This window comes from Vanessa tameamea, chromosome 25, assembly GCF_037043105.1.
Source record: "Vanessa tameamea isolate UH-Manoa-2023 chromosome 25, ilVanTame1 primary haplotype, whole genome shotgun sequence".
NCBI classification, from domain to species: Eukaryota; Metazoa; Arthropoda; class Insecta; order Lepidoptera; family Nymphalidae; genus Vanessa; species Vanessa tameamea.
The window spans coordinates 4,523,238-4,542,403 of NC_087333.1; the positions used below are offsets into that span (position 1 = coordinate 4,523,238).

Consider the following 19,166-nt stretch of genomic DNA (forward strand, 5'->3'; position numbering starts at 1 on the left):
TTTAAAATTTCTCGAGAGACATGAAGTCTTTATAGCTCTACAATATACGGGTTGCTGTTGCAATGAGACCTGACTCCTTGGAATATATCGTTCTCACCATCAAGTCTCAATAGAAGCTTTAGTTGTTACAAAAATAATAATAATATAAGTAATTATTTGAAACCAATCAGATTTAAACAAATACCAAGCCGTATGAAAATACCCTTATTACATATATATGTTCAGAGAGTTCATTGATAATATTTATCTACAACAAAATAATATTTATATACCCATGATTATAATACAATTATTGTTTTTATGTTTGTCAAAGAACAATTCGCTTAGAGCTCAAACTTGGACCATAAACAATTGTGACTCACGCAGACATTGACCGTGCAATCTTGAGCCATAATTATAACATGTGCGAATAAAACTCTAGTATCAAAAACATTGATCATTGCGCAATGAATTACGTCATCATGATCATCATGTTATCAATATTGCGCTATCACGTCTATTGAGAAATATAACACTTTCATAACAAAATCACAACTAAGTCTTTTTTTATTTCACTTTGGCTGTTTTATATATGCCTGTATATTTTGAAACGCAGGCCAAAGTCACATTTACATACATATAACATCGCCTAACATCATCAGTATTGTTGTGTTCCAGTTTGAAGGGTGAGTGAGCCAACTACAGTTATGAGGTATATAACATTTGCGTGATTTATTTCTTACATTCGTCCGTTCGCTTAAAAAAAAAAATACCTACAAGGTATTTTTGGTCGTTTTCAGCCGATGAGGATTTAGTAACGAATGAACGTTCAATATTTCATTACATTTAGAACTTAAAATTACAAAATTAATTGTTAGTGTAGTTTCATATTAAAAGTAACTATCGGTCTGTAGCTATCGCACTGCTGGCCAAAGTCCTCTCTTTTTGAAAGGAAACCCTATTCCACCACTCTGCTCCAAAGTGGATTGTTGGACTAATGGATTTTCACCTAATAATAATATAAGATATTCGACTAATACTGCTTAGTCCTGATTTAACAAAGATTTAATTTAATAATATATATAGGTATACATATATATATAATATTATGTAACGATTATTATATTGGTATTGTATACGAATATTACATAATAACATTCGCTTCAAAACATAATGCAAACTATTTTATCTAATAATTACGTATGTAATGATTTATTACGTAAAGTAATGAAGAGTAGAATTATTGCGTGTTTTATCTGATTTTATTTATTGTGAAATTTTATTTTAGTATGATTATTAATTGATTCTCAGTGATTACCTTTTTTTTATGTGGATATATTCGCTTTAATCATTACGAATGTTGCTGTTGTGTGTCAAAATATTTAATCTTTTTTTTTTTATGCCATTGGTTGGCGGACGAGCATATGGGCCACCTGATGGTAAGTGGACACCACCGCCCATAGACAAAGGCGCTGTAAGAAATATTAACCATTCCTTACATCACCTATGCGCCACCAACCTTGGGAACTAAGATGTTATGTCCCTTGTGCCTGTGATTACACTGGCTTTGAAAGCAGACGTCCGAATGTGCCACCTGATGCGCTCAATATCACTTGTAGACTAACATTGACACTGTCGCGCGAAATTTATAAAACTTATAGCAATCAAACCGTCACCCCCCATTTTTCCCTTTTGAGAGGTGAATAAAAAAAAAGGAGCCTATGTTAATAAATAATAATAAATATTAATAAATATTGGACAACATCACATACATTACTCTGATCCCAATGTAAGCAGCTAAAGCACTTGTGTTATGGAAATCAGAAGTAACGACGGTACCACAAACACCCAGACCCAAGACAACATAGAAAATTAATTAACTTTTTCTACATCGACTCGGCCGGGAATCGAACCCGGGACCTCGGAGTGGCGTACCCATGAAAACCGGTGCACACACTACTCGACCATGGAGGTCGTCGTCTATGTCCATCCCCGGAACTCAAACTAAATGCCAAATTTCATCTAATTCGGTTCAGCAGTTTACGCGTGAAGAGGTTACAGACAGAGTTACTTTCGGTAGCTGTCTCGGACACTAAGGTAATAAATTTGGCTTGTTTGAGAGCTGATATGGCCCAGTGGTTAGAACGCGTGCATCTTAACCGATGATTTCGGGTTCAAACCCAGGCAGGCACCACTGAATTTTCATGTGCTTAATTTGTGTTTATAATTCATCTCGTGCTCGGCGGTGAATGAAAACATCGCGAGGAAACCTGCATGTGTCTAATTTCAACGAAATTCTGCCACATGTGTATTCCGCCAACCCGCATTAGAGCAGCGTGGTGGAATATGCTCCAAGACTTCTCCTCAAAGGGAGTGGAGGCCTTTAGCCCAGCAGTGGGAAATTTACAGGCTGCTAATGCTTGTTTGTTTCGGTTCTTTTGTGGTGCGACAATCTATCTAAATTGTAATTGATTAGTACATACGTACCGTACTGCTGATATGCCTGGGCGTTAGTGAGCACTTACCATCAATTGGCACATTTGCGAGTTCTACCTATATTGAATAAAAAAAAAAACAATCATGTAGATACGGAGCCGGCGGATTCGTAGATTTGTCTTTTGTTTCAAAAATCAATTTCAGATTTATTGGAGTGTAATTAACTATTGTTTCAACTGACAAGTCGGGTTCTGTTGTAACCTGTTCCACGCCTTAACCTGTTCGATAAAATACGGCAAAAAATAGAAAATCGACGGAACGAAAAAAAAAAACAACTCGCGACAGATGCTGACAATGGTGTACAATCGTAGCTAGAATGTTTCCTCAATAATATTAAAACGTGATATGTTTGATCCTTTATGTGTGCGTTAAACACACGTGCAATATCAGTAAGCTCTATGATCAGATAATTTTGCGAGCAAATTTTATTAATTACGTTTTCTCAATGCGGATTGGACATATCTAAAAGATCGATATTTAGAATAGACTAGATACCGCATCTTCATGAGATAGTATTAAAATGAACGTGTTAACTTTTTCATTCCTACGATGACGTCACACCAGCCATACTTGAACATCATTAAATGATTTTAAGATGAATTAAGGCTTTTTAAGTAACAAAATTACATACCGATGGTAGAGTTTTTACTATGTATAGAGGTACAATTACACGAACTCAAACAGCAACGCGTCAAGTTTATGGTATACAAAAGGCAGCTTTGTTTTGGGCTTACTACGGCAGACAAGCTTCGGTCGACTTTATAATTTTATTATGACATCGGTAGGTGGGCAGGAAAATGTGCCACCTGATAGTATGTGGTCACCACTACCCATAAATACTGGCGCCGCTAGAAATATTAACTATACCTTATATCGCTAATGCGCCACCGATCTTTTGAACTAAGATGTTATTATTGTAAGATAATTTGTGACAATACCATTGGCTCACTCACCCTTCAAACCAGAATACAAAAATACTAAGCATTTCAGCAGTAGAATAATTCATAAGTACCTACCTATGTGATGGTTGTGGTTTTTATTTATTTTTTAAATGAAACAAAATCTCTATTTTTTTTTCTTTTAAATAATATCACACATAAAAAAAACAATAAATTTTATCAATCTGCATTATTATTATAATAAATGTAATCGTAGTAACTTGTCTGTTCGCCTGTACAGGAAGCTTTGGCACGAGCTAACTTATAAAAACCGTTGACCGTCTCCCATTGATCTCTAACCTGAACAATGACATTGAAAATTACAATTTTTTGGGGTATCTGTGTGCTCGATTGGAGTACGGAACCGTAATCAATTTCCTGCCGAAGTCATTACCATTAATAATAGCAAGAAATAACATGTAAATATCTAAAAAAAAAAACAATATCTCTATAATCATCTAAAACTTCAAGCTACTTGAAAAAACAATTCTATAAAATAAATAGAATTTTTTCTAAAATAAAACTTACATATTATTATTATTATTTTATATATATAAAACAAAAACGGTCAATAAATAACGGTCAGATTTATTTTTAATTACATTTTTTATATGTATAAATAACTATCCGTAGACTTAACAGCTTACATCCCTTTACAGACAATTATTGAATTAAATATGAAAATCTTTAAAAATATATATATGAAGGATAATAATTAATTATTTAATTTTAAAACTAGTAAAAACAATAATAAAATAGGTATTTTCATAGACAGATTAATAAATATTTTTTTCGAAGATGTCAAAATAAAAAGAACCGTTTACACAACACATTCAGTGAAAGTCAACGGCAGATGCTAGACTGTTTATTGCTTTCACAAAATTATACACTCGCTAACATTATGCATGCGTTGTCACATAGAAATATTGGCAATTCAGAACGAACATATTTACGTTACGTTTTTATGGCAGCATTTTTATTTCTTATCTGTATGTTGTTTTTTTTTGTACATGTCATGAATAGCTGGTACTATTTTACATTTTAAAAATAAAATCGTCTAGTGATGATAAAGAATAATATTTTAAAAGTTTTAATTATAATGTTTGTTATATTTTATATGAAAAATAACAGTTTTAAATTTAGAATACTTTAAATTAAGAACATTTATTATTTCTTATTGCAGTTTCACCCCAACCATTCTTGAACATCATAAAATAATCAAAATCCATTAAATTTTTAATGCATTTTGGTAAGACATTTCGTAAATGTATCGGGATAAAATAAATACTATAAATATACAAAGCCATTGTTAAAAAATGACTGATTACCAGAAATAAAACGTTTTAGGTATATTCTTCCTTCCTTCTTTTGTGACCAATTACTTTATTTATGTTTTATGCATAGGTATAAAATAAAAATGTATCTACCCTATGCCAAATTAATAAAACAAAAATTTAAAGCTTCCCAAACAGACAGCAAAAAATATACTTACCTACATCAATAATTCTGATAGGTAATTTAGGTGAGGTTATTTCTGCAATATTATTATTCAATCGTTTTTCTAAATAGGCACACAGGGTAGGCAGACATTTGCTTTCTAAGTACATATTTTTAAAACTGCGAACTGTGTGAGTGTTAAATATTCGTTTCATCTTTTTAATGTTTCGTTAATTATTTAACATAAATAGTTGCTTAGTTTATTATATTTTTTGATAGATTAAAATATCTATCTGATTTTTTACGTATTATTTGCTTATTATTTTATATATCCCTGGCCGGCTGGACGATAGTCGACAAACGATAAAAAAAAACAAAAATGGAGAGAAAGCAACTTCCATTGTGATTTGATGTCTTCAATTCTTTTGCCGCATTAACGGCAGAAGTTAATGTGACAAAAGAATTGTTTCAAACCGTTCATTTTCTGAACTACGTCATTATACAACAATAAATAAAAAAATGGACACTGATCATAAATCATACAGCCCATGGATCATTTCATGGTTTAACAGGATTGATTCTGTGAAATAGGTTGAGTACATTAATTAATTAATATCTGTATTTTTTTTATATCAAATGAAGTGGTTACAACAAGATCTGGGCTTAATACGGCAATGAGAGCAAAAAACATCTTTGCATTTCCAAGAAAAAACAACACAAATTTAATTTTAATAAATAACAATAAAAATGTCTTTTTTGGATACAGTTGCAGTTTTTGTTATTGATAAGTTTAAGGCTAAGACAAAGTCATGTTATGTTATTTGAATTAAAAAATATATGATTAAATACAAATGTGTTAAATAATTTATTTTAATACATTAGATAACAATCGTTACATCATTATTCTATTTACATAACAAAAGTATTATATAGACGCATGCGTTTAAGATCCTCGCTCCCAATTGGTTGATCTTGAGAGAGGCGTGGTCACAGCATCCAATGATCGGTGTTCATCTCGTATCTCGTTCGAGATAGGGGAAAGATTTATTTGGGAAACATGTAGGTATTATATTACAAAGATGATTGATAAATTGATATAATCTTGGATTCATAAAAAAAGATAAGATTGGCTATGGTAGGTACTATAAAAAAGTTATAATTAATGACAATATTTCTTTAAACTGAATGGTAATTATGAAAAATATGGAGTAAGGAAGGACTCTATATAATAGAATAGATACCTTGGTATGTTATTGTAAAAAAAAATGTCTATGCCTAAGTGTGCCATAACAAAGAACTACTTTATTTATAAATAAAGTCAGATATCCTTTAAATATGCCTCGGCATAGACAAAGTAAATGCTGTCAATAACTACGTATATATAATTAGGTACCTTTTAAAATCACCTAGCTATCATTCGTAGCCCAAATGAAAATATTTGATTATTTTTAAATTATAGTTTTATATTTTTATTTTAAGAAACATTTTTGATTTTGATTGTAGCAACAGCGAAATATTTTATTTTGGTACTTGTAGAGGAGTGTTCTAATACATTCTTAAAACAAATTGATTACCTTTTTAATTAAAGTAATATATCAAGCAAAACCATTTTATTTCAGAACCATATAGCGCCATCTCTTGCAGTGTACTGAAATCACATTATAAAATATATAATATACAGAGTAACAATAAAAGTATGTAGACATAATGATATACATTTATAAACACAATCTATACACATACATAACATAACAGCAACATAGCATAATCATTTACATGCTCTAATTAAGAGTAAAGAACATTTATTATAATAAAATAGTGACAGAGTGACATCTAGTGTTGAGTAGTATAAATTCAAAATAAAATTTAAAAAAGCTTATTAAATTACCTAAATAATTATAATAAATAAATATTAAAGCAAGAAATAACTCACAAATTAATCATATTATTATCTTATTAAGTGCTGTTAATGTGATTAATTAAGCATGCAACTATGCTTTTAAATTTTCTGTCATCGAAATGTAACTTCCGTCTTCCCAAATATTTTTACTGAGTGATTATTTACAACAAAATCCTGCTCTATTATTTATGTAATATTTAATTGAACATTATATAAAAAAAACTTTTAATAATAAATTTTTCCTCTATTGAAATAGACTTATTAATGACTAATTGACTATTGACTACTGCTAGAGTACCTAACTACCTGTACCTAATATTTTGGGAGGAAAACATGTCTATTTAAGCAGTGTTTTCTCTTAATATACTTTTATATTTTAACTACGTTAGTTTTAGGATATTGAGTGTTTTCACAAAATGAGCACAACAACTGCCATTTATCATTGGAAACTAGGCGATGTTGCTCTAGCAAGAATTTGTAAAAAAATTTATGCCAAAGTACAAGTAGTTAAAAACGAAGATGGTTTGTTTCATGACAAAAAAGGTACCTAAAATTAAACTTAGTTTCAACAATATATATTTGTTTGAAAGTAAATATGTTATTAAGGTATTATACCTGTTAGATACGCAAATAGAGCTGGGATAACTTTAAAATATACCCATATATATTTAACGAATTTATAACTTAAAAAAAATTCTCAATTTACATAATATATTGTTAAATATGTACTTGATAATTACACAATTAGTGTAAAAATGTGTTTATTATTATGTATAAATTATTTTATTTCGACACGAATGATAAAATGAAAAAAAAATACACACGACGCAATGCATAGGCACAGCCTATGTTTTCAATTGTTTCTCTATTATTCGTATATTTTCGGAAGAACTAATTATCACTATTATTATAACTTAGAGTCCAATATAAAAAACTGAGCACAATTTTATGTTTCATAATACATAAATAATAATATAGATATAAATAAAAAATCGTAGAAAAATTCACAGAATGGCTGACCTCACATTAATTTAGGATTCTTTCAATTTTAATTCAAATTTGATAATAAATTATTATCAAACTAGTCAGATTTCAACAGATTAAAAATTCACCCTTAATTTAATTTCAGTTTTAGGCATATCAGCTAATGAGGAAGGCCTAGCAATAACAAAACAACTCTGTTACTATGTGGAGATCATGCGTTCTAAGCAAAGGTTGTGGCTTCCATACACCTGCATGCACTTAGCTGAACGTTCCAGACCTTTCTACGGACCTACTTCTAAACCTGTGACTAAGCCAGCAGTAAAAACTATACCAAGAAAGGTGATATTAATAAACTTTACAAAATAGAAACTGGTAGGAATATGTTGAGTACAAACCAGATCAACAATTATTAAACTAATTACATTAAAAATAATTTAATAAGTAGTGTTGAACTCAAGGAACAAGAAGTGTTGCAAAAACATATAGCTTAACTCACTATCTGCAAGTCACCCATTTTTGTGTGTATATATTTTTTTATATAGAGACTATTTTAATTGGTAGGAATTAATGTAATTCTGTCAGACTCCTTAAGTATTATTTGAAAAATCTATTCACACTAAAATAGTGTGTAATTCAAAACTATTTACATATATATATTATAAAAATAATAAATAAACTATTTTTGCTTTAATTATTTTTTAAACAAATATTTTAATGGCTTATTAAAATTACAGAGAAAGATTAAGGAAGATCATATTTTACCCTTAAATGTGAAACCATCGAAGTTCAAGGAGCCAGATTTAAATGTTTCTTTTGAAATCAGACAAATGCCCCTTAAACAGGGAAAATATGATAACGCATTTAAAGAGTTTGTTCGTCTCGGTAAAGAAGAAATATTCGATTATTTTTATGATTGTCTTTGCAACGATAAAAAGTCTAATGATGATACTATTGATTATCTTCAAAATATTGATGCAAGTACGGAAGATAAGTTCGAATTGGTCATAAAAAATATTGTTAGTGAAAAGGAAATAGAGAATTATCTACATCAATGTTGGAGGTACAACTTTGTACACAAGCAAATAGACAGCAAGGATTCATCCGAACATTCTGTAAGGATTGACATAAATATAAATTATTTTCATATGAATTTCATCTTCCATATTCTATTTACTTTTAGAACTTATTACTTTAGGAAGGCAGATAAGATAATTGCCTACCTATGCGCTGTATTGTGTCTTTTACACAATGTTCAACTCAATAGGAATGGTGTCGACCGCATGATATGATGGGCATGCAAAAACCCTTGAAACAAAAAACAATTTCTAGTTTTTTTATTACATTTCTGTCTAAGAACATAGACATTTTTACAACTGGCAGCATTTGTCACATAATGAAAAAGTGTTTTTCTTTCTCCAGGTGACCTTTCTCCATGTTCTTCTCTGACATTATATAAACTTATTTTTTTTTACTGTTTTAATTCACTCGAGATTTTAAATAACATTTAATTTTTTGTCAATTCATTAATCTCAAGCATCTTTAATTTATTAAATTTTGTTTGTCTGTGTAATATAATAATATAATATAGAGTACTTCGTTCTAACCAAGTATCTCAGGACACATCTCTTTATTTTGGCTTTTATATCTTACACATGTTAAATAACATTATTTTAATGTCTTAGTTAATTAATTAACACTACTAGATACCCAGGACTAGTATACACCTATTGTGCCTAATGAAATATTTGTTTATATAATAATACATATTTTTTTAGAAGTATTCATCGGCAAAAGCTCCTGTAACCGTCCACATACCATGGTGTTTGGTATGTGGTGTGGGAGAAAAGATAAGAGAATGTACTAATTGTCCGTCATCCTTCCACCTTGCTTGTAGAAGGGAGTGGTTAACATCTATAATAAGTAAGTTCATCAATGTCATTCATCTTTTAAATGTTTCTAATTAATGAATATATATACAGTGCCTAATATTTCAGAGGTTAAGGTGTATATAGATTAATTGTTAACGATAAGACTCTGTTGCCTTGTGGTATTTTTATATTTTAAAAATAATATATTTAGATTTTAAATTTCATTTAAAAAAAAGGATTAGTCAATTTAATGAGTGATTAGCGTCAAGTATATAACGTCAACAACGTTTTTTTTTTTTATTAGACTTAAATTGCTTATTGCTAATAGCTAGTGGCGCATATCAAATCGTTAAGGTGCTTTTATGCAACATAATATCCATTACTGTCCATAGATGGCGCTTTATATTTCGTAGCGAATTCTGCATCGCGCTGACCAGATTTTCTGTCGGCGAATGACGTCCGCGGTCGTGCGGCGTTGCGGTATCGCTTCTCGGCCTTTTGGCTAAGATCAAAGTGTAGTATCTGTTCTTTTCAGCTTAATATCTGAAAGTTCCCGCACTGCGGGACCAGTATATTAAACTGATTTTTGTACCACGACGGGATGTTCGGGGCTCGCTCCACTCCCGTCACGGGTCGGCCCGGCATTGCAGTGCCGCCGGGATCGGCCCACATATAAACTATATTAATCGCCGTATAGAAAATGCTAGGACTCTTGATCGTTGATCAGTACCAGTACCTCACTCATATACCACAATCACTCTCATAGGGTCCGTTGATATTTCATCGGGAGTAACAATTCAAACCTCTCCATTTGTTTTCTGAAAAATACTTGATTCCTGGTTACTGGAGTTATTTAATAATTATTTTATCACATATGTGTGAAATATTGAAGTAACATGTATATGCCGATAACATATGTTACTGTCAATGAAAATATACGCCTCAGTCTATTCGCCTTTCATAATCATATCCCATTTTTCTTTATTACTTGATTTGACTTTTCAAAAGGAACTTTAACCTGATCAACGTCACCCGAGGGCTCTAAATCCCGTGAGGTAATTATGGACTAATTAATCATATTCTATATCTTATTCCTTAAATTTTGCGGAAATATTCCTGTTATGAAAAAAATTGAAACGAAATGTTTTTTTTTTTTTAAATTCCATTTCTTATGTTTTAGTAATCGCATACGTCTAAATAGGCTCTTCAAAGGTATTCGTTGCGCTTCATTTTCAAAATAGAATGTTTTTATTGTTCTATGAGAAATTCTATCTGAAATGCAATTATAAGATTATTTTTTTTATTATATTAAAAACGAGGAGACATTTTTTTGTATAACCTTACTGACAAAACTACTAAACCAAAATATACATAAAACCAGAAGATGTAGCGCGTTTTGGAGAAGGTTTTAGTTTATAAAGGCGCAAGGTAGTGTTGCATATCGATAGACTATCGATAGTTAAGGTGTTAGCGATAGTATCGATAGTGTAGATAGTATTGCAAAAACCATTACTTTTAACCTAAATTATCGATAGTCCAAAACTATCGATACTATCCATAGTATCATTGTAGTATTGATAGTATTGTCGTAATCAATAGTATTGCTCACGAAGAGCTATCGATAAAATTGATCAAAACGATACTATCGATAGTATTGACACATGACAATACTATGTATCGATATCGATATCCTGAATAGTTTTCGAGGTCAACTATCGATAGTTCTGCAACTCTGGCGCAAGGTGGCCTTCATTAAAACTCTTCGTCATTATTGGGATGTGCGTCCAATTATCAAAATTGCCTAGTAATATTTTTCAATAACAAAGTAAATATTACCATGTTCCAGTAACACTTTTAACATGCTTGCTTCGCTAAAGTGCGAGTAAGAGTAACAAGAAACTTTCTATATTAACACGACGTCATACATATTTAATATATGATATATAACGTTTGTCGATGGTTATTCTTCTAATAAATAAATAAACCCACCGGTCGTCACGATACATTTAACCACATAGTTTATAGTCATCGCCGATAGGTGTCGCTGTACATTTCGCAACCATTCCTGCATCGCGCTGGCCAGAGTTCCCGTCGGCGAATGACGTCCGCGGTCGTGCGGCGTTGCGGTATCGCTTCTCGGCCTTTTGGCTAAGATCAAAGTGTAGTATCTGTTCTTTTCAGCTTAATATCTGAAAGTTCCCGCACTGCGGGACCAGTATATTAAACTGATTTTTGTACCACGACGGGATGTTCGGGGCTCGCTCCACTCCCGTCACGGGTCGGCCCGGCATTGCAGTGCCGCCGGGATCGGCCCACATATAATCTTAATAATTCATGTAAGTTATTACTATTAGTACTTTCTTGTTGATTGACCACATTTAAAGACGTAAAAAAGTAGAGCTGTGCTGAAGTACCTAAAATTAACATATAAACATTATATACATTTTGTTATAATCATTTGGTGTAGTACAGACAATTCCCTCTCAAAGGCGCGCTCTCTAGAGTCTAGCTAACTTGTATATGTATAGTATATTCCAATAGAAGAAGCAACAAAGATATTAATAAATTAAATATTTACTATAAATGGTATATTAGTATAATAAGTATTTCAATATGAGGTATTTAATGCTTATGATGATTGTTACACAACTTAAAATTACCCTGTGTTCATTTAAATTAATCAGGAATTAATGTATTTTTTTATAAATTGTAAAAAGACTGTAATTTATATTTAAATGTCCCCCTTCTTATCAGTCCAACTTTAGTTTTATCTCTTTTTTTATTCCTTTTTATCTGAATGTTTCGAAATACTATGTTTTTCTTATGGTACTAAAATTATCCATTATTGCTATTTTATTTATTAATCAATCCTAACCATCTCATGAGATCTTAACTTTATAATTTACTGACCAAAGAATATGTTCATTCGTTCAGAAATAAAACTAGGCAGGTTTATTATAATATAATTTATGCGACCGACCGTGACGGCTAACCAATGCGAAATTTATAAAATTTTATGGCACATAATCCTACAACCACCCCTCCCCCCATTTCACCTCCTCAAGTGATGATTTAAAAAATAACCTTTGTTGTAACCAAATTTTGTCTAAATCGATTCAGCGGCTCAAGCGTGGAGCCGTTACAGCCAGAGTACACTTTCGCTTTTATAATATCGGTAGTAAAATTAATTACTACATGTCTCAAGGTAAAAGCAAAGACTCAAGAAGACATGATTTATTTCGAATAAGCTAAAGTTTTCAGAGGTAATATGTGGGCCGATCCCGGCGGCACTGCAATGCCGGGCCGACCCGTGACGGGAGTGGAGCGAGCCCCGAACATCCCGTCGTGGTACAAAAATCAGTTTAATATACTGGTCCCGCAGTTAGTGCTGGGAGTTTTTTTCAGAAACGGTTTTAAGAACTAGTTCTTTTATAAAGAACGAACGAACTGTTTCTTGATCGCAGAACATATAGCTTTAAAACGAACGAGACGACACTCGGCACCGGCCGTCGTTTTGGTACTGCTTCGCAAAACGTTTTCGATCACGTGAAACTAACTAAACACTCTATTTTAATCGCCGTAAGGACTATTATTGTATGAATATTAAACCAGTTCTAAGGAACTACTTTGGATTTGAAGTAACGAATATGCTACAATGAATCTTATTTCTAAAGAAATACAATACAAATTTGGCTGTAGAAGAATGAACTTAATCGAAAAACCATTTTGTTGGTACTGCTGCGCGAACCGGTTCTTATCACGTGTAACTGACTAAACACTTTATTTTGATGGCCGTAAGGACTATTATTGTATGAATATTAAACCAGTTATAAGGAACTACTTTGGATTTGAAGTATCGAATATGCTATAATGAATCTTATTTCTAAAGAAATACAATACAAATTTGGTTGTAGAAGAATGAACTAAATCGAAAAACCATTTTGTTGGTACTGCTGCGCGAACCGGTTCTTATCACGTGTAACTGACTAAACACTTTATTTTGATGGCCGTAAGGGCTATTATTGTATGTATATTAAACCAGTTATAAGGAACTACTTTGGATTTGACGTATCGAATATGCTATAATGAATCTTATTTCTAAAGAAATACAATACAAATTTGGTTGTAGAAGAATGAACTTAATCGAAAAACCATTTTGTTGGTACTGCTGCGCGAACCGGTTCTTATCACGTGTAACTGACTAAACACTTTATTTTGATAGCCGTAAGGACTATTATTGTATGAATATTAAACCAGTTCTAAGGAACTACTTTGGATTTGAAGTAACGAATATGCTACAATAAATCTTATTTCTAAAGAAATACAATACAAATTTGGTTGTAGAAGAATCAATAAAAATTAGGAAACAAAAAAAAAAGTTTTCGTGAGCTCCTTATACGCTTATTTTTTTTTTATTACAGATTTAGTATTAACTGTTTAATAATATTATTAATCGGGTAATCCTTAGCCGTAATAGTTGCAATTACAAATAATTTAAAAATATTTCTTAACTTTTTTTTTACATTCAAATAAGCACGGAGCGTGACGGAGAATTAATCCAAAAAAAATAATAGGGTCGACTATTTTCAAAATTATATAATATGACTCCAGTGTTGAATATACATTATTTCAGTAATTTATCGTAAATATAGTAAGTTCTCGAACCTAAGAAAACAAATCGGTTTTTTTTATAACCGTTTCAAAGAACTGTTTTGAAAATGTAAAAAACCGGTTCGTTTCGTTTTACGTAAAATCAGGAATGACCCAGCACTACCCGCAGTGCGGGAACTTTCAGATATTAAGCTGAAAAGAACAGATACTACACTTTGATCTTAGCCAAAAGGCCGAGAAGCGATACCGAAACGCGGCACGATCGCGGACGTCATTCGCCGAAGGGAACTCTGGCCAGCGCGATGCAGGAATGATTGTGAAATGTACAGCGACATCTAACAGTGGTGATTATAAACTATGTGGTGCGATGTTTCGTGTTAATAATCATACGAGACGAATATTGAATCTGTATGTGAATATTATGTTTTAAATATAATTAAAGAATGATTGGACAACAAAAACAAAGGTAATAAATATTTACAGGACTACAACATAATAAACTCATCAACGATGCAATTGATGCTTCTGAACGTAATATTCGCTTGCAAGTTCTTGACTTGAGCCTTTTGTTTGTTTTTGATCATTGAGGGATATTGCTTCTAACTTTTAACGGTTATGATCTTTCTCGATTCTATTTCGATCCAACTTCGACTATTCCTCACTAATATACCTCAGCTTAATCATAACTGAGGTACAATTCTACTCATTTGTATCGGTTACGATCCAGATTATATTTCAATCCAACTTCGGTCGAACTGCAACTGGATCGTTTTGTGAGCAAACGGCTGTACGGCAACGTTTACATTTCGATTCGATTGCGATAAAATGCCAATATGTTAGGAAAATCGGCGACTTGATGGTGAGCTGTGAGACAATTTATATAAGAAGATTCGTGAAGTAAGACCACATTTTTGTGCGTATCGTTGTCTTAATTACTACTTAATTATACGATTATTTTGTTCGTTTATAACTCGACTACGGAACGTATATGATGTGAGCAGGCTTCAATAATAAATATTTACCTTAATCCCCAAATATGCATTGATAGGAGAACAACCCTTAGGGTAATGTAGCTCGCGGGTCTGTAGTATTTGTTTAATTTATAACGATATGGGTACAATATGACGATTGCAAATGAGATAGAATTTTATTTGAAAACTTCATGTCTCGACATAAACATAGAGGTCAAGATATTCAAAAGAGTAAAACCCGTATCTTGCAAAAGAAGAAAGTAGAGAAGATAATGAGATTTATCAGACGTCTTTTAGCAATAAGGTAAAGGTCCTTAGAAATTTCACATAAGAAGCATCGTTTATGTGCTATTTCCAAAATTAAGTTTTTTCAAAATGGCGCCCAACACTCGTCCCCTTTCCGATACTTATACGAGATCATTCGTAAAGTTAACATTTAGGGGTCTAACTGAAATATTATTACAATTAATAACCTAATAATAAGTACTTTTAGTTAAGCGACCTTACTTTTGGTAATGTTATCCTTGGAACTTCGATGTTGCCCTTTTTTATTTAGTTCATATGACTAGGGAGACAGACGAGACAGGCATTACTAATAGTGATAATAGTCCTATGAAAACATTAAAGGCCGCGTCTGCCAGCATGGTAGCGCTGTATTGTAAATTGAAAGCGCTTTGAATTTACAAAAACTATGAGGAATACTATTAATCATATCTGCCTCTGACGCTGAAATTTAGATTCCCTCCAATAACGAGGAAAATCGGAAATCGTATATATACTTACTCGAAAGCTCCCCGACCAACAATTTATAGTAAAACTAAATGGAAATGAGGCTTCAGCCTATATGAAATTTATATTCGGCGGTTTAAGCGTGAAGCCGTAACGGATAGTTACTTTCGCCTTTATAATAGTAGTGGGTACTTATAGAAAAAATATATTCCACATGTCTGAAGGAGAAGGACAAAGGCATGATGCAGGAGTCCCTAATAAATATGATTTACTTAGGGTTAGCAAAAGTTTTCAATGATATTATGTGGGCCGATCCCGGCGGCACTGCAATGCCGGGCCGACCCGTGACGGGAGTGGAGCGAGCCCCGAACATCCCGTCGTGGTACAAAAATCAGTTTAATATACTGGTCCCGCAGTGCGGGAACTTTCAGATATTAAGCTGAAAAGAACAGATACTACACTTTGATCTTAGCCAAAAGGCCGAGAAGCGATACCGAAACGCCGCACGACCGCGGACGTCATTCGCCGATGAGAACTCTGGCGAGCGCGATGCAGAAATGATTGCGACATGTACAGCGACATCTAACGGTGACTAATAATAAACAAACTATGTGAAGTGGTATGTGTGATCAAAAATGAAATTAATGCCAAGTAAAAATATTTATTTCCATATTGTATTTTTACAACTCGTATGTATTATAATTGCATTTATATATCTTTGAGATAAAATATGTGTCAGCGCTGATGATAAAATAGATATAAATTATCATCACGATACATTTAACCACATAGTTTATAGTCATCGCCGATAGGTGTCGCTGTACATTTCGCAACCATTCCTGCATCGCGCTGGCCAGAGTTCCCGTCGGCGAATGACGTCCGCGGTCGTGCGGCGTTGCGGTATCGCTTCTCGGCCTTTTGGCTAAGATCAAAGTGTAGTATCTGTTCTTTTCAGCTTAATATCTGAAAGTTCCCGCACTGCGGGACCAGTATATTAAACTGATTTTTGTACCACGACGGGATGTTCGGGGCTCGCTCCACTCCCGTCACGGGTCGGCCCGGCATTGCAGTGCCGCCGGGATCGGCCCACATATAAACCATTACGACATCTCGAAAAACTGGATTCTGTTAAAAAGTCATTTTAATTAACATATGAATCTTGTCATCTCCATCGCACGTGACATTGACGAAATAATCTGTTCCCTCTTGGCACAAATAAAAGCCAGAATAAAAATAAAAACATTTATTATAAATCTCTACATAACGTCGTCGTCTTGTCTACGCTTTAAACTACAGTATGGGATATAATGTTGTTTAATTTTAAATGAATAAACAGTGATTTAAGAGTAAGGCATGTGTATAAACCATGTATATCATAGTAGAGAAAAGCCAAAAATTTCAATATAAATAAAAAAATAAAAGAATTTTACTTTATGTATTTGTACTTCAACCTACAAATTGTATATCGTACCCGTGGGATGCCAGGGCGGGTAGCATAATTATAGTATAGACACTAAATATGCTCAGTTATGACTGGGAGTTTTGTTACAGATCGTAAAAATCCACCTAAAAAAACTCAAAAGGTGACTTTCGTAGAGAAGATTTTATCGAGCACTCGAGCAATTTGCACGGTGCAAAAAGACAAGGAAAACGTTGACCTGTGCCCCAGTTGCATGTGGGGTCCGCGAGTTGGGTATGTCAAAATAAAAGTTTCAAAATAATTCTAATGCTTAGCGAAATGTAATGAACAAATAAAAATCATGTGCACCGCGTATCTAATGAGACTGGCCTACGAGCACTCTCTTAACATTAGGCGTACCAACGCGGTCTTGGCGAATATTAGATTTAGTTTTGGTTGATCTGAAATAGTTCACTAGTAAGCGGTGTGTCCGCAAGGTACGACGACGTGGTGTGGCACAAGCTGGGCAGCTGCCCGTGGTGGCCGGCGCGCGTGCTGCCGCCGGGCGCCGCGCCCTCGTGCCTGCTGGCGCGCGCGCACTCGCCGCACCAGTGGCCGCTCAAGTACTACGGTAATATTATCGGGGCTCGTTTTGTAAATGATACTAGGGCGGTGCCTTCACGGTTTACAGCTAAGATTTTATCTGATCGCTTAATATGTCTAAAGTCGCTAATGGGTTGTTTAATACCCAATTATATACACACATTATTGGTTTTGTTAGTCTTGCCAACTCGACTAGTTCTTGCGACTATAATCTATATATAGTTTGGATGTTTTTCGGATGTATTTCGTTTCGGTATTATATGGTTGTCCAATCAGGTCACCTGTCCGAAATATTCTAAGGCTCGCCGAAAACTCGTCTTATTAGTTACTCATGTCCACGTTAAACGAATAAATAGTGATGTAACAATCAATTCAAATCAATGGTGATTGTTATTTTAACATTCATAATCTCCTTTAACATTAAGTACAAACAAATAAATCTAATCTTCTGCAGATTTAGAAATCCTAGAACCATCGCTTGATTAAATTTATTAAAAAGGCTTTTTTAGGTACGTTGAATTATTCCTGGGGCGATTCGAACAGAATGTGTTTATTTCTGCCCAAACAAACGACAGCCTTACAACCGAGGGACGAAACTCTCCGCCAAGCGATGCTGGACGCATGTGATGACTACATTGCTGTTTATTTAACATAAAAAATCAATATTAAATCATTCATAATAAAATATTTTAATTTTTGTTACTACTAAGACTTATAAATGGTACCTTCGACGATTTATTTTTTAAAAAAGGTTGTGTTTTATATCCTGCGGTTACATATCTCTTGTGTTTGTGCTATTTGGCATGTTTTTATTTTTATAGTGTTATATTAAGTTGTTGCGTTTGAATTATTAATAAATAATTTTAATAACGAAAAATACAAATCTAGTCTTATCAAACTATGTTGTTAGCTTTAGATAATTAAAAGTGACAGTTACTCGTATTATATCAACACATTTTTTACAATTGTTATAAATATTAATAAAATTTTTGTAAAGCAATATGCTCTTCAATTTATTTACCTACGCAATACTCCTAGTCAATATTTTTTATAATACTTGTAGTCGAAATTAAACTTATTTCTATGCAAATAATAATAAATATTGGACAACATCACATACATTACTCTGATCCCAATGTAAGTAGCTAAAGCACTTGTGTTATGGAAAATCAGACGTAACGACGGTACCACAAGCAACATGTAAAATAGATATGCCAAAAATATCTATATTTCATTTTATATTGGTCTTTT

At 32.8% G+C, this 19,166-nt stretch overlaps 1 protein-coding gene, 5 non-coding genes and 1 pseudogene across 6 annotated transcripts; 4 read left to right on the forward strand and 3 right to left on the reverse strand.

Moving 5' to 3' along the window:
- Positions 1-7,123: 7,123 nt before the first annotated feature.
- On the forward strand, positions 7,124-18,641 carry LOC113403129 (uncharacterized). The gene is made up of 7 exons (XM_026643584.2): positions 7,124-7,293; positions 7,880-8,073; positions 8,469-8,846; positions 9,510-9,654; positions 17,465-17,606; positions 17,810-17,943; positions 18,425-18,641. The coding sequence occupies exons 1-7, from the start codon at positions 7,167-7,169 to the stop codon at positions 18,568-18,570; spliced, it is 1,266 nt and encodes a 421-aa protein (XP_026499369.2). The 5' UTR covers positions 7,124-7,166; the 3' UTR covers positions 18,571-18,641.
- Positions 10,085-10,277, forward strand: LOC135194155 (U2 spliceosomal RNA). Its single transcript, XR_010309678.1, has one exon. It is a non-coding gene; the product is annotated as a U2 spliceosomal RNA (small nuclear RNA).
- On the forward strand, positions 11,731-11,923 carry LOC135194156 (U2 spliceosomal RNA). The gene has a single exon (XR_010309679.1). It is a non-coding gene; the product is annotated as a U2 spliceosomal RNA (small nuclear RNA).
- LOC135194153 (U2 spliceosomal RNA) lies at positions 12,868-12,988 on the reverse strand (annotated as a pseudogene).
- LOC135194152 (U2 spliceosomal RNA) lies at positions 14,275-14,458 on the reverse strand. Its single transcript, XR_010309676.1, has one exon. It is a non-coding gene; the product is annotated as a U2 spliceosomal RNA (small nuclear RNA).
- On the reverse strand, positions 16,213-16,405 carry LOC135194154 (U2 spliceosomal RNA). Its single transcript, XR_010309677.1, has one exon. It is a non-coding gene; the product is annotated as a U2 spliceosomal RNA (small nuclear RNA).
- LOC135194157 (U2 spliceosomal RNA) lies at positions 16,816-17,008 on the forward strand. Its single transcript, XR_010309680.1, has one exon. It is a non-coding gene; the product is annotated as a U2 spliceosomal RNA (small nuclear RNA).
- Positions 18,642-19,166: the final 525 nt, after the last annotated feature.

Coding starts and splice junctions, on each gene's coding strand:
- LOC113403129 (XM_026643584.2), top strand. CDS start 7,167: ATGAGCACAACAACTGCCATTTATCATTGGAAACTAGGCGATGTTGCT. Junction 8,074..8,468: donor TAAAAACTATACCAAGAAAG/GTGATATTAATA, acceptor TTAAAATTACAG/AGAAAGATTAAGGAAGATCA. Junction 17,607..17,809: donor ATGTGGGGTCCGCGAGTTGG/GTATGTCAAAAT, acceptor TGTGTCCGCAAG/GTACGACGACGTGGTGTGGC.